Source organism: Mustela nivalis, assembly GCF_964662115.1.
Source record: "Mustela nivalis genome assembly, chromosome: 1".
NCBI classification, from domain to species: domain Eukaryota; kingdom Metazoa; phylum Chordata; class Mammalia; order Carnivora; family Mustelidae; genus Mustela; species Mustela nivalis.
This window is the reverse complement of record NC_139020.1, coordinates 41879541-41895042: the sequence shown is the minus strand read 5'-3', so window position 1 is coordinate 41895042 and position 15502 is coordinate 41879541. Positions and strand designations below refer to the sequence as shown.

General features: G+C 34.9%; 1 protein-coding gene across 4 annotated transcripts in view; it reads right to left on the bottom strand.

Moving 5' to 3' along the window:
• The window catches only part of ARL13B (ARF like GTPase 13B), a 70452-nt gene that overhangs the window by 2560 nt on the left and 52390 nt on the right, over positions 1-15502 (bottom strand). For 3 of the 4 annotated variants that reach the window (XM_082742408.1, XM_082742410.1, XM_082742407.1), the window contains 3 exons: positions 14545-14770; positions 12081-12197; positions 11067-11135 (listed from right to left, as the gene is read on the bottom strand). In XM_082742408.1, coding sequence (XP_082598534.1) covers positions 11067-11135; positions 12081-12197; positions 14545-14770 — 412 coding nt within the window. The remainder of the gene's footprint in view (positions 1-11066; positions 11136-12080; positions 12198-14544; positions 14771-15502) is intronic. The other variant, XM_082742409.1, reaches the window with a different exon arrangement.

The window sequence follows — 15502 nt, the reverse complement described above, 5'->3', positions numbered from 1 at the left end:
TTATAGGTATTTTGCAAAAAGAATTAATTATCTTAGTTTTCTGGTAGGTAGTAATATTCTACAATGATGCTTCTCTATAATTCAGTGATTTAAGGTGTATATGATACAAAGAAAGTCTTATTTTACATTTCTTAATAAGTTCCTGTCCCTTAATTATTATCAATTGGCTTAGAGTTAATAGCATATGTAAACCTTTAGTAAGTAGTTATTTTCTAGCCTATTACATTAAAATTATCCTAGAAGCATAGATTTTTAGGATCACTTGAAATAAATATATTGAAAATGTATTAGAGTCCTGTTTCCAGTTTTGGATATATTGAGAGTTTGGCCAACTAGCCCTAAATGAGCACATGACCTAGAAAACAGCCTGCAATGTCACAAGTAAATGTAAGTTCCTGATATAACTTACCCAAATGTCCTTTGTGATCAACAGTATCCCACACCTGCCAGAGCCTTCTGTTAGATAAGACCCTGATGGAACTTATAAAACCACATTTTTTTTTGTTTTGAATTCACCAATCTGGTGTTAGCATATGGCCCAGCTCCTGCAGCTCTCTCTGCCTGCACCCTGCCTTGATCTCCTCCATGGAAACCTCAAGGTATGCCACATATTTCCTCCAGGACCTGTAAGTAATAAATTTCTCCTGTCTCAATTTCTTCTGTGGCCTTTTTGAACCAAGACTTACCATCTAACATCCAGGGGCCCTACTTAACAAGTGTTAATTTAACAAAGTCATAACATCATTTAAGAAGACTGGAAGTCACCACTCCATCCTAACAAGAAGTAAAAGGCTGAACAGACTACAAAATCAACACATCAGCTCATTTCCATAAGAGGGGAGGTCACAAGACAAACCACTGACCCAGAAATGGAGACAGACAGGCAAATATAGGGAGTTTCAGTTTACCAGAGCATATATTCATGAATGGAAACTGCCAAAGGAAGGAAAAGTGCCCAGCTAGGAAAACCTGAACTTTGATGAATTGCTGGAGGCTTAGCAGGAACAAATCTCAGAGTTAAAAACTCCAAGGAGACTAAGTCATATGAGGATTCCTACGATATTGTGAAATTTGTCTCCAGAAACATGACCAAATTTCCACAATAAATATTGAAGAAAAATCCCCTCCCACTTCTGTCAGGCAAGGAAAAAAAGAAACCATTTTGAAATACCCCAGAACACTCTGTTTTGGGGCACACAGCCTCCCCTCAGGGAAAACTAGTTAACTAGAGCTTAAACTACTGCAGTATCATCAAACCCTAACTGACCTGGTGAAGAAGACCACCAATTCCAGCTGGCACTACCCATTTTTGTCTACCGAGTGGGGAAGAAAAAAACTGAGAAATTCTTGTAACATTCAGAGTCCAGAGGGACTGGCTCACTAAAAGACTGAGATCTCATTATAGAAATATAGAACACTTCTCTTTCTATCACATATCACCACCATATTACTGAAAGCCAATTTCAGTAATTCAGTAACTTCAGAAAGTTTCTTTCACCTGATACACCATGTCAGACAAAAACAAAACAAAACAAAAACAAGGCATTCCAGAAAGGGCAAAAAACCCAAAATGTGAAGAGACAGATCAATCATCAGAAAAAGACATAGCAGGAATATTGGAATTATCAGGCCAGGAATTTAAAATAACTATGATTAATAAGCTAAGGGCTTTAGTGGATAAAGTAGACAGCATGCAAGAACACATAGCAATGTAAGCAGAGAGATGGAAATCCAAACAAAGAACAACAACAACAAAATGCCAGAGATAAAAAAAAAAAAAAATCACTGTTACAGAAATGAAGAATGCCTTTGATGAGCTTATTAGTAGACGGGACACAACTGAGGAAAGAACTTCTGAGCTTGAGAATAGATCAATAAAATCCTCACGAATTGAAAAGCAAAGAGAACAAAGACTGGGGGAAAAAACAGAAAAGAATATCCAAGGACTGTGGGACAAGTACAAAAGTCATACCTTATTTTTAATGCAATTAGCAGAAGAAGAAAGAGAAAAAAAGAATAGAAGCAATATTTGAATCAATAATGACTAAGAATTTCCCCTAAGTTAATGTCAGACATCAAGGCACAGATCAAGGTATCTAGAGACCACTGAGCAGGATAAATGCATATCTGGGCATGTCATTTTCAATCTACAGAAAACCAAAGAAAAGGAAAAATCCTGAAAGAAGCTAGAGAGCGAAAAACACCTTTTCAACAGAGGCTCAAAGCTAAGAATTACATGCAGCTTTTCCTCAGACGCCATGCAAGCAAGAAGAAAGTAAAGTGAAATATTTAAAGTGTTTAGAGAAAGAAAACAAAATAAAACAAAACAAAACACCAATCTAGAATTCTATACCCTGCAAAACTGTCCTTCAAAAGTAAAGGAAAAATACACTTTTCCAGACAAACACAAGTTGAGGGAATTTATTGTGAGTAGAACTGCCTTGCAAGGAATGTTAAAAGTTCTTTAGAGAGAAGGAAAATAATAAAGGTCAGAAATTCAGATGTACGTAAAGAAAGAAAAAGTATCAAAGAAGAAACAAGTAAAATGAAAACGTATTTTTCTTCTTAATTGATCAAAAAGATAAAAGTTGGTTAAAAAATGCTAATAGTAACAATGTACTTTGATTATGTATATGTAGGTATAAATCTTATGCATGTATGTATATATACATATATTCACTTATACATGCTTATATATTAAGTTAAATGAATGACAGCAATGACACAAAGAACACAGAGAAAGGAATCAGGGTTATTTGATTATTTTAGGTCCTTGCACTACCCATTAAATCTATAGTATTGTTTGAAAGTGAACTTGGATTAATGTAAATGTATACTGCAAACTCTAGAGTAGCCAATAAAAAAAAAGTAAAAACAAAAAAATTAGTTTAACTGATACACTAAGGAGAGAAAATGGAAACATAGAAAGTGCTCAATTAAACCCACAAAAGGCAGGGGCACCTTGGTGGGACAGTTGGTTAAGTGTCCTACTCTTGGTTTCAGCTCAGGTCATGATCTCAGAGTTGTGGGATGGAGCCCCGGACAGGCTCTGCCATAACGAGGAGTTTGCCTGAGATTCTCTCTCTTCCTCTGCCCCTCTCCACACCCCATTCCCGCTCTTTTCACTCTCTAAATAAATCTTTTAAAAAAAAAGGCCACAAAGGGAGAAAAAGAATGGAAGAAAAAAATAGGAACAAAGAATGAGGGCAACAAATAGAAAACAGTAATAGATATGCTAGATATTAATCCAACTATACCAATAATCATTTTGAAAGTCAGTGGTACAACTGCAACAACTAAAAGATAAAGACTGTCAGAGCAGATCAAAAAACATGATCCAACAATAGGCTGTCTACAAGAAAATTACTTTAAATATAGAGAAGTATTAGGAGAAAATGGCTTTTCAAGCAACTATAAATTCCAAGCAACTAGTAAGCTGCAAGGATACCCTCATAAGTCTCGATGTGACAGTGCAACAAAATGAATTAAAGGTATAGATTTCAAAGCTGGACACACCTACATTCAAATCTTGGTAATGCTACCTAGTAGCTGTGTGACCTTGGAGTGTAAGTTCCTCCTGTACAAAATGGGGATATCCCTGCCCATCTTATAAGGCTTTTAGGAGAAATAAAATGAATTAATGTACCTGAAGTGCTTAGCAATATGCCAGGAACACAGAGTATACAGTTAATATTATTGCTATACTATTGTTATAACTTAAATTAAAACAATTTTGACAAATTTTAAATATGACTTTTCTAATTTCTTAAAATCAAAATTAATGAGAATTTTAATACATAACAGAACTCAAAATTAACCCAAGGTGCGTATACTTCCTAATATGTTATACTTTTAGAATTTAAAAGTATATTCCTAAAAAGAGAAATCACATACACACAGCAAGAATTATCTTTCTCCCTCCCAAGAAGTTATTTTATTTTTGAGGTAAGGATTCTGTATTATTTCTTTGCCAGAAAATAAAATCATTCTATACAAAGTATGTTTCATATTGTCTTAACTATAAGGGATATAAGTCGATGTTAGTACCCAACGGATAATAACTGGGCACTAACTGATAATAAATCAACTTAATTGCTAACACACATTTTTACAAAGAGCTTCAAACTTTTTTTAAGGTTTATTTATTTATTTATTTGACAGAGAGAGATCACAAGTAGGCAGAGAGGCAGGCAGAGAGAGAGAGAGAGAGGAGGAAGCAGGCTCCCCGCTGAGCAGAGAGCCCGATGCGGGACTTGATCCCAGGACCCTGAGATCATGACCTGAGCCGAAGGCAGCGGCTTAACCCACTGAGCCACCTAGGCGCCCAGAGCTTCAAACTTTTTAAACACCAAATTGAAGGGTAGTAAAACTGCATACACAGTTTAAGATTAGAAATATTCTTTTGTTTAGTGCATTTGGTATTTCTAGCTAACAGAATCCTTGATCTATTTCTCATAATGTATAACACACAATATGTTAATGAAGTATGGCTTGAGAGTGTTTATATAGTAAACATATTCTCTTTTTAAGTCTCCTTTCTCCATGCATGTCTTACCTTTTACACTGAACAAGTATTACAGACAATAATTAGAAAAGTAAAATCAAACTGCTATCAAAACAAATGTCTATTAGCAAAGAAAAGGCATGAATCTGCTTTAAAAATTATCAGTATAACTATAAAAAATTGTTGTATCTGTTGTTAACTTGCCTTTCAACAAATGCAAAGAAATGTGTATAAAATTAGAGAAAAGAGGAGGATGCAATTATAAAATTGGCGGCTATCAGCATCTCCACTGAAGATCCCATGAACAACTCTAAAAATAAATTTAAGGTTTTTTATTAGAATTTTTAATTATACCTGCATTCTTCCCTATTAATGAAATCAGAGTTGATTGTACTTTTTTTTAAAAAAAAAAAACCAGGTTAGGTATACTTTGACTAAAAATTTATGGGAAGAGGGGGAGGACTCAAGATGGCAGAGAAGTAGCAGGCTGAGACTACTTCAGCTAACAGGAGATCAGCTAGATAGCTTATCCAAAGATTGCAAACACCTGCTAATCCATCGGCAGATCGAAGAGAAGAAGAATAGCAATTCTAGAAACAGAAAAGCAACCACTTTCTGAAAGGTAGGACTGGCAAAGAAGTGATCCAAAACAACGGGAAGAGAGACCCCGGGGGGAGGGGCTGGCTCCCGGCAAGTGGCAGAGCAACAGAGCACAAAATCAGGACTTTTAAAAGTCTATTCCGCTGAGGGACATTGCTCCAGAGGCTAAACCGGGGCGAAGCCCAGGCGGGGTCAGCGTGGCCTCAGGTCCCGCAGGGTCACAGATCGGGGGTGTCTGAGTGTCGCAGAGCTTGAGAGTATTGGGAAGGGGAAGCCGGCTACAGAGAAAGAGCTGACAGTGAGCTCCCAGCTCGGAGTTACCTTGAACTGGACGCAGGCTTGGTGAGCTCAGAGCACGGCCGGAGGTCAGGCAGACGGGAGTTACTGGGTGCTGTTCTCTGAGGGAGCACTGAGGAGTGGGGCCCCCGGACTCTCGGCACCTCCAGGCTGGAGACCAGGAGGCCGCCATTTGTATTCCTTTCCTCCGGAACTCTACGGAAAGCGCTCAGGGAACAAAACCTCCTGAAAGCAAACCCAAGCGGAGTACTCAGCCCAGCCCCTGGTAAAGGCATTGCAATTCCGCCTGGGGCAAAGACACTTGAGAATCACTACACCAGGCCCCTCCCCCAGAAGGTCAACAAGAAATCCAAGCCAAGACCAAGTTCACCTACCAAGGAGTGCAGTTTCAATACCAAGGAGAGCAGCAGAATTCCAGAGGAGGAGAAAGCAAAGCACGGAACGCATGGCTTTCTCCCTGAGATTCTTTAGTCTTGCAGTTAATTTAATTTTTTTTCTTTTTCATTTTTTTTTTCCTCTTCTTCTGCTAAAAGTTTTTTACTTTTACCTTTTTCTTTTTTAATGTTTTTTAATTAGTTTATCTAATATATATATTTTTCTTTTTTATACTTTTCTTCATTCGTTTTCTTTTTTTTAATTCTTTTCTTTTCCCCTTTTTTTTTTCTTTTTTTTGCTTTCTTTCTTTCTGAACCTCTTTTTATCCCCTTTCTCCCCACTCATGATTTGGGATCTCCTCTGATTTGGTTAAAGCGTATTTTCCTGGGGTTGTTGCCACCCTTTTAGTATTTTACTTGCTTTTTCATATACTCTTATCTGGACAAAATGACAAGGCGGAAAAATTCACCACAAAAAAAAGAACAAGAAGCAGTACCGAAGGCTAGGGACCTAATCAATACAGACGCTGGTAATATGTCAGATCTAGAGTTCAGAATGACAATTCTGAAGGTTCTAGCCGGGCTCCAAAAAGGCATGGAAGATATTAGAGAAACACTCTCGGGAGATATAAAAGCCCTTTCTGGAGAAATAAAAGAACTAAAATCTAACCAAATTGAAATCAAAAAAGCTATTAATGAGGTGCAATCAAAAATGGAGGCTCTCACTGCTAGGATAAATGAGGTAGAAGAAAGAATTAGCGATACAGAAGACCAAATGACAGAGAATAAAGAAGCTGAGCAAAAGAGGGACAAACAGCTACTGGACCACAAGGGGAGAATTTGAGAGATAAGTAACACCATAAGATGAAACAACATTAGAATAATTGGGATTCCAGAAGAAGAAGAAAGAGAGAGGGGAGCAGAAGGTATACTGGAAAGAATTATTGGGGAGAATTTCCCCAATATGGCAAAGGGAACAAGCATCAAAATTCAGGAGGTTCAGAGAACGCCCCTCAAAATTAATAATAGGCCCACACCCCATCACCTAATAGTAAAATTTACAAGTCTTACTGACAAGGAGAAAATCCTGAAAGCAGTCTGGGAAAAGAAGTCTGTAACATACAATGGTAAAAATATTAGACTGGCAGCAGACTTATCCACAGAGACCTAGCAGGCCAGAAAGAGATGGCATGATATATTCAGAGCACTAAATGAGAAAAACATGCAGCCAAGAATACTATATCCAGCTAGGCTATCATTGAAAATAGAAGGAGAGATTAAAAGCTCCCAGGACAAACAAAAACTAAAAGAATTTGCAAACACCAAACCAGCACTACAGGAAATATTGAAAGGGGTCCTCTAAGCAAAGAGAGAGCCTAAAAGTAGTAGATCAGAAAGGAACAGAGACCAGATACAGTCACAGTCACCTTACAGGCAATACAATGGCACTAAATTCATATATTTCAATAGTTAACGTGAATGATAATGGGCTAAATGCCCCAATCAAAAGACACAGGGTATCAGAATGGATAAAAAAAACAAAACCCATCTATATGTTGCCTACAAAAAACTAATTTTAAATCCGAAGACACCTTCAGATTTAAAGTGAGGAGGTGGAAAGCATTTTAAAATGCTAATGGACATTAGAAGAAAGCAGGAATGGCCATCCTTAAATCAGATCAATTAGATTTTAAGCCAAAGACTATAATAAAAGATGAGGAAGGACACTATATCATACTCAAAGGGTCTGTCCAACAAGAAGATCTAACAATTTTAAATATCTATGCCCCCAACGTAGGAGCAGCCAACTATATAAACCAATTAATAACAAAATCAAAGAAACACAACAACAATAATACAATAATAGTAGGGGACTTTAACACTCCCCTCACTGAAGTGGACAGATCATCCAAGCAAAAGATCAACAAGGAAATAAAGGACTTAAATGACACAGTGGACCAGATGGACATCACAAATATATTTAGAACATTTCATCCCAAAGCAACAGAATACACATTCTTCTTTAGTGCACATGGAACATTCTACAGAATAGATCACATCCTCGGTCCTTAATCAGGTCTCAACTGGTATCAAAAGATTGGGATCATTCCCTGCATATTTTCAGAACACAATGCTCTGAAGCTAGAACTCAATCACAAGAGGAAATTTGGAAAGAACCCAAATACATGGAGACTAAACAGCATCCTTTTAAAGAATGAATGGGTCAACCAGGAAATTAAAAAAGAATTTAAAAAATTCATGGAAACAAATGATAATGAAAACACAATGGTTCAAAATCTGTGGGACACAAAAAGGCAGTCCTGAGAGGAAAATATATAGTGGTACAAGCCTTTCTTAAGAAACAAGAAAGGTCTCAGGTACACAACCTAACCCTACACCTAAAGGTGCTGGAGAAAGAACAAGAAAGAAACCTTAAACCCAGCAGGAGAAAGAAATCATAAAGATCAGAGCAGAAATCAATGAAATAGAAACCAAAAAAACAATAGAACAAATCAACAAAACTAGGAGCTGGTTCGTTGAAAGAATTAATAAAATTGATAAACCCCTGGCCAGACTTAGCAAAAAGAAAAGAGAAAGGACACAAATAAATAAAATCATGAATGAAAGAGGAGAGATCACAACACCAAAGAAATAAAAACTATTATAAGAACATATTATGAACACCTCTATGCCAACAAATTTGACAATCTGGAAGAAATGGATGCATTCCTAGAAACATATAAACTACCATAACTGAACCAGGAAGAAATAGAAAGCCTGAACTGACCCATAACCAGTAAGGAGATTGAAACAGTCATTAAAAATCTCCAAACAAACAAAAGCCCAGGGCCAGACGGCTTCCCGGGGGAATTCTACCAAACATTTAAAGAACTAATTCCTATCCTCCTGAAACTGTTCCAAAAAATAAAAATAGAAGGAAAACTTCCAAACTCATTTTATGAGGCCAGCATCACCTTGATCCCAAAACCAGACAACGATCCCATCAAAAAAGAGAGCTATAGACCAATATCCTTGATGAACACAGATGTGAAAATTCTCCCCCAAATACTAGCCAATAGCATTCAACAGTACATTAAAAGGATTATTCACCACAACCAAGTGGGATTTATTCCAGGGCTACAAGGTTGGTTCAACATCCGCAAATCAATCAATGTAATACAACACATCAATAAAAGAAAGAACAAGAACCATATGATACTCTCAATAGATGCTGAAAAAGCATTTGACAAAGTACAGCATCCCTTCCTGATCAAAACTCTTCAAAGTGTAGGGATAGAGGGCACATACCTCAATATTATTAAAGCCATCTATGAAAAACCCACCGCAAATATCATTCTCAATGGAGAAAAACTGAAAGCTTTTCCACGAAGGTCAGGAACACGGCAGGGATGTCCATTATCACAGTGCTATTCAACATAGTACTAGAGGTCCTAGCCTCAGCAATCAGACAACAAAAGGAAATTAAAGGTATCCAAATCGGCAAAGAAGAAGTCAAATTATCACTCTTCGCAGATGATATGATACTAATATGTGGAAAACCCAAAAGACTCCACTCCAAAACTGCTAGAAGTTGTACAGGAATTCAGTAAAGTGTCAGGATATAAAATCAATGCACAGAAATCAGTTGCATTTCTCTACACCAACAACAAGACAGAAGAAAGAGATATTAAGGAGTCAATCCCATTTACAATTGCACCCAAAACCATAATATACCTAGGAATTAACCTAACCAAAGAGGCACAGAATCTATACTCAGAAAACTATAAAATACTCATGAAAGAAATCGAGGAAGACACAAAGAAATGGAAAAATGTTCTATGCTCCTGGATTGGAAGAATAAATATTGTGAAAATGTCTATGCTACCTAAAGCAATCTACACATTTAATGCAATTCCTATCAAAGTACAACCCATTTTTTTTCAAAGAAATGGAACAAATAATTCTAAAATTTATATGGAATTAGAAAAGACCTCGAATAGCCAAAGGGATATTGAAAAAGCCAAAGTTGGTGGCATCACAATTCTGGACATCAAGCTCGATTACAAAGCTGTCATCATCAAGACAGCATGGTACTGGCACAAAAACAGACACACAGGTCAATGGAACAGAATAGAGAGCCCAGAAATAGACCCTCAACTCCCTGGTCAACTAATCAACAAAGCAGGAAAGAATATCCAATGGAAAAAAGACAGCCTCTTCAATAAATGGTGTTGGGAAAATTGGACAGCCACATGCAGAAAAATGAAATTGGACCATTTCCTTATACCATACACAAAAATGGACTCAAAATGGATGAAGGACCTCAATGTGAGAAAGGAATCCATCAACATCCTTGAGGAGAACACAGGCAGCAACCTCTTTGACCTCAGTTGCAGCAACATCTTCCTAGGAACATCGCCAAAGGCAAGGGAAGCAAGGGCAAAAATGAACTATTGGGATTTCATCAAGATCAAAAGCTTTTGCACAGCAAAGGAAACAGTTAACAAAATCAAAAGACAACTGACAGAATGGGAGAAGATATTTGCTTCCTCCTCTCTCTGCCTGCCTCTCTGACTACTTGTGATCTCTGTCTGTCAAATAAATAAATAAAATCTTAAAAAAAAAAAAAAAAAGCCTGAGCTGATGGTCTGAAATCAGAACTTCAGTCGGCTGTATCAGGCAGTTCTCTATACCCAACTGTCCCTTCTCTAGTTTTCCACTTATGGAATTCTAATGCCATATATTCACGAGATTATACCTTATGTTAATTTAATCCAAAGAAAACTATTTTCTTGAGTCTATAAGCCTTTACTAACTTTCAATTTTGCTGGACCTTATTTGGTTTGTTAGTTTAGTCTCTGATTTTACAAATTGTGTTAATCTTTACTTGACTTTAATATTCAGTAGCTGGGTCTCATTAGAAACAGAGAAAAAACCATTAATGTGACATTATCACAGAGTATACTGAGCACATATAGGACAATGCTGTTTTTAACACTATATATAATTGTATGTCTCTTTGTAACTGTTCACTTATCATACCACTTTACATATAGTGGATAAACATGAACTATGATTATTTTTACATCTGTATTCCAAGGTAAACAAATTATATGGAGGCAAAAGGCACTAAAGAATAAAAAAATTAAATAAAATGAAAAAAGTGAAGTATAATGAAAAAGGATGGTTGTGAACTTGAAAGCCTTCCAAAAATAAAAATTTGTTGAAGTAGTGAGGTAAAGAAAAGTGGATGTAATACGTATACTTGAAAACTGATCCTTTTGCATTACCATTATGACGTGTTTCACCAAGAAGCTCAAGTTTTGGAAGTCTAGTGACTTTGGGGGTTCCCCAGCCAACTAAGGAAAGAGAAAAAGATTTTAAAACACTGTTAAACAATGTCTCTTTAGGTCTGTTGAGAGGATCCATCCCTTGACAGGAATATAATAATATTCGATGTCAAGTCATATATGTATATTGAATGACACAGTATTATTTGAAATAGTTTTTAATTAGAAGTGTAATTATAGGCCGGTAACATCTACTTTAAGTTTTTACTTATCTTTAGTCAAAAATATAAGCATCTTCACCACCATCAAAAATTACCGTAGGCTACTATTCCAAGCCCTAGCAAAGGGATTATGATCATTATTTACTAATAAATGAAACATTAGAAACGAGTCTTAAAATGTTACCACCTAAAGCCTTCTAATAGGGTTAAAAGGACACTATAAACATATACATTTAGATATTTATTGAGCACCTATGGTGTGTTAGGTATTGTGCCTAGTACTGAGAAATTTCTCACAATCACCACGCAGTTAGCACATACCAGTGTTTTACATGCAATATTCCTTTTAATCCTCAGGACAATTTAGAAAGTCAGTATGTATGTTGGAAATATATTGGAAAAATTCACACATCTTGCTTTCAAATGATAACTTTCAGCATGAAAGATCTAACTTTTTAAAAACTTCCATTAGCCATCCATTCATTAAATTTAAATTCCTTTTAGCAATTTGGGGACTGATATTTCAAGTAGGACTTGAATCCATTCTAGGAAGTGGTTGGGTAAAGTGTTCTTATTAATTTTACACACTATTTCCTACTTTAGAAAACACTTTTTTTCTGATTAAAAAAAGGAAATATATACTTACAATAAATTTTGAACGAAGTAACATAGAAAACTTCCTTTATCATAAATTCACGAGTAAACATATTGAATAAAACCAAAAAATTTCTTTATTTTTCCTTACTGTTTAAAGCAGTATTCCTAAATTTAGTATCAATATCAATTTACTCACCAGGAGGAGGAGGTGGGGGTGGTGTTGGACTCTTAGGAGCAGAGTCATCTGTATTAACAGGCTCTACACGGTGACTCCTTTTTATTCTTAGTTTCTTAGTTTTCTTTTTACTGTTATCTAAAAGAATATAAACATGAAACTATATGCCTCTGAGAAAACATAAACTTCTATAAGAAAAAGAATGGACCTAGAATTTCTATTCATATTATCCTTACTAGAAAACTACATCTTCAACTTTGGAAGTTATTAGCAGTAATGAAATGTAAATCTGCCTTTACTAAGAGTAAATTTTTTAAAATGATTACTTATTGAATAATTAATATGATACAAACAGCAAAAAGCCTGTATTTTAAGTTTTATGAGTTATTAAAATACAAAAAAAGTTCGCCGTTCCAAAAGTAACTTACATTTTTTCCAAATGTCATATCAAGTAAATATAATTGTTTAATTGCAGGGATGTTCATGAAATTAAGACTATCCCAGAGAAAGGACAGAGATGTTGATTTCTCTCAGTAGAATATATGGAATTGATTCCAGGTATAAACAGTTCAAAAATAATTCTTTGAAATGTGAAAAAAGACCCCAATCAAATTTAAATATGTTACCCATTGAAATAAACCCAGATAAGTTATGCAAAATCACAGTATTAGAAACTGCAGAATTGAATCTGTGTTCTTTCTAAAAAATAAACTACAGATTCTCACTTAAGTACTTACAAACAATTTAAGGATATTTATGTCATTAACATGCAAATTTTAACAATGAAAACTGGTAAGGCATAATAGTTAAGTAACCAAACACTAAAATTATTGAAATATTTTAATGGACAATCCCAGCTGCTTAATTTACATATTATGTAATACAGTTAGTAAAATGTGAATTATCTGTTATATGAGAAATAGCCAACATCTATGAAATCTACAAAGCAGTGAGAAATATAAACATGTTTAGAAAGACATCATTTTTCTAAATAAATTACTTGTGTCATTTGAGACATTTTACTCCAGAGAAAAACAAAGACATCACTTTACAATTAAACCCTAAGTTTAACAGCTAAGAAAAAGGAAAGAGTCCAGAACCATGCAGTATTTCAAGATGGGAATAGTTCAGGGTCACGAAGAGCACAGGATAACGGGCAGATGGTATGAAGCAGGCTCTCAGCCCAGCCACAGATGAGATGTATGATCTTAACCAAATAACTCAACCTCTCCAAGTCCCTGATTTCCTATTCAAAATAATGGGAATAATATACCGTAGGATTGTTATGTTAAATAACATAATCCTGCATTAAATAATAAATCTGAAGCTATATTCTATAGCATAAAATATATTATTACTATAGTTATATGATTGACTATCTTAAATCTTCCCATGCTATACTTTCAAATAATCTGCCAAATCTTCTGCTCTTTAACAAAGAGTATTAGTGTTCAAAAGTTCTTTCAATATATTGAGAGGCCACTTGAAATCTACTTTCTGTTTAACTCTGTTAACAGAACTACATGGGTAAGAATATGGCTGTCCTACCTTCCTAATTTATAAAAGGTATAACTTTCAAATCTAATTTTTTATACAGCAAAATATCCGTTAGCTAAACTGAACCTCAGGGATTATGATCTTATTTTCATAACCTTCCTGACATTGTACAAAAATTCTTACATATAATGAAACTATACTGCTAACTAAAAGTCATAAGGAAGTAATGATCATTGGGTCATGTGTCAGGCTCTGTCCTAGGAACACTATAGGGTTATTTTTATTTTAAGTAACCTTAAAACCTTGTGGGGGGGGAAAATGATGCTAAATCTCCCTTTTAGAGATGAGGAAAGTAAGATTAAAAACAATACAGTGTGTAATATAACAAATTCCCTGATTCTATCTCAAGTGGTCTGATTCTCTCTATGATACCAAAGACAGGAATCTGTTAAATCACATAGCCACTTAGAAAAAGAAAAGCAATTATGAATTGAAGATTTTTATATTAAAATAAGAGGAAAATGGCTACTGACTTTAAAAATGTTCAACTGAGTATGTCTGTATTCTGCAGAAATAACAAGTCAATAAAAGAAATGATGCTGACTGTAGCATTACAAAGTTTAAAATACCCCACTCAAAAAAACCCCATCAAAGTATCTTCAAGGTTAAATACATTCCAAGGATTCCTGAGACTATGCTATATTCCAAGTTCATGAAATAAAAGTGGAAATAGAATTTTCTGTTGAAATTCTTTTAAATTACAAAGGACTACATTTTAAGGCATAATGAATAAAAACAAAAGTTAGCAAATTCACTAACAAGAAACTCAAAACCATGAGAAAACCATGACAAATACTACAACTAGAGACAAAAAATATAATAGTACATTTTCGGTGAAAATAATCATGAAAAATGAGACATGTACTGGTAAGTATTATGTGTGTGTGTATGTATAAATACATATATTTTTAATAACTAGATTTATCACCTGATTCTGATGATCGCTGGTCTGTCTCATCTTCATTCTCCAACTGCTGTGTTAATGCCTCCTTATAATTTTCTACTATTCCAAGCTCATTGTTTTTTTGGCTACTGTCACTGATCTGGCTCTGTGTCTCTATTTGCTCATGCTCCACTTTATGATTCAGGGGGCCGCCATCACTGTCTTTCTCCATATTTTGTCTCTTTTTTTCTTTTTCAAGTTTTCTTTCATTCTAACAAAAATGAAATATATCATTTTTAATCTTCTGGTTATCTAAGATAGTTTTAAGGAAGAAATCTTATAATCCAAAAGCATTCTGTAACTTCGGGGTACTGTGATACTTCTATTAAAAAATTATTTGTTGAATATATCACTAAAGCATACTAATTGGTAATCAGTAAAATTTCAGAAAACACAGATAGTATAAAGAAAACAAAGAAACAAATATTACCAGTAATTCCACAATTAAGAAATGATCTCTGTTTGGCGCACAATTACTAAGAGGTGTTTTTCTTTTCCTACCCACACACGTACAGACATACACCACCCACAAACATATATAAATGTGACTGAATGTCCCTCTTTATATACATATTTATGCATTTGTTTTTTAAACAAAAAAGACTTGATATTTTTACTTAAGAATATATATTCCTTTCCTTGTCAATGAATACATGAAGTGCTTAGAATAGTACCTGACCCACAATAAAGTGTTAGCTGTATGTGTTATATAATGCTATATGCATTAGCCATTACTACTTTCATCAATTATATTATCATTTTGAATGGTTATAGCATAACTTAATTTACCAACTCCTAATGAAGAGACAAATTATTTTCAATTTTTCATTCTAAGAAATACAATTATTGAATTGTTCTTTTAGAATAAATTCCTAACACTGGAACTATTGGATCAATAAGTATTGGGTAACACACTGCCCTTTAGAAAAGTTAAAGTCAATTT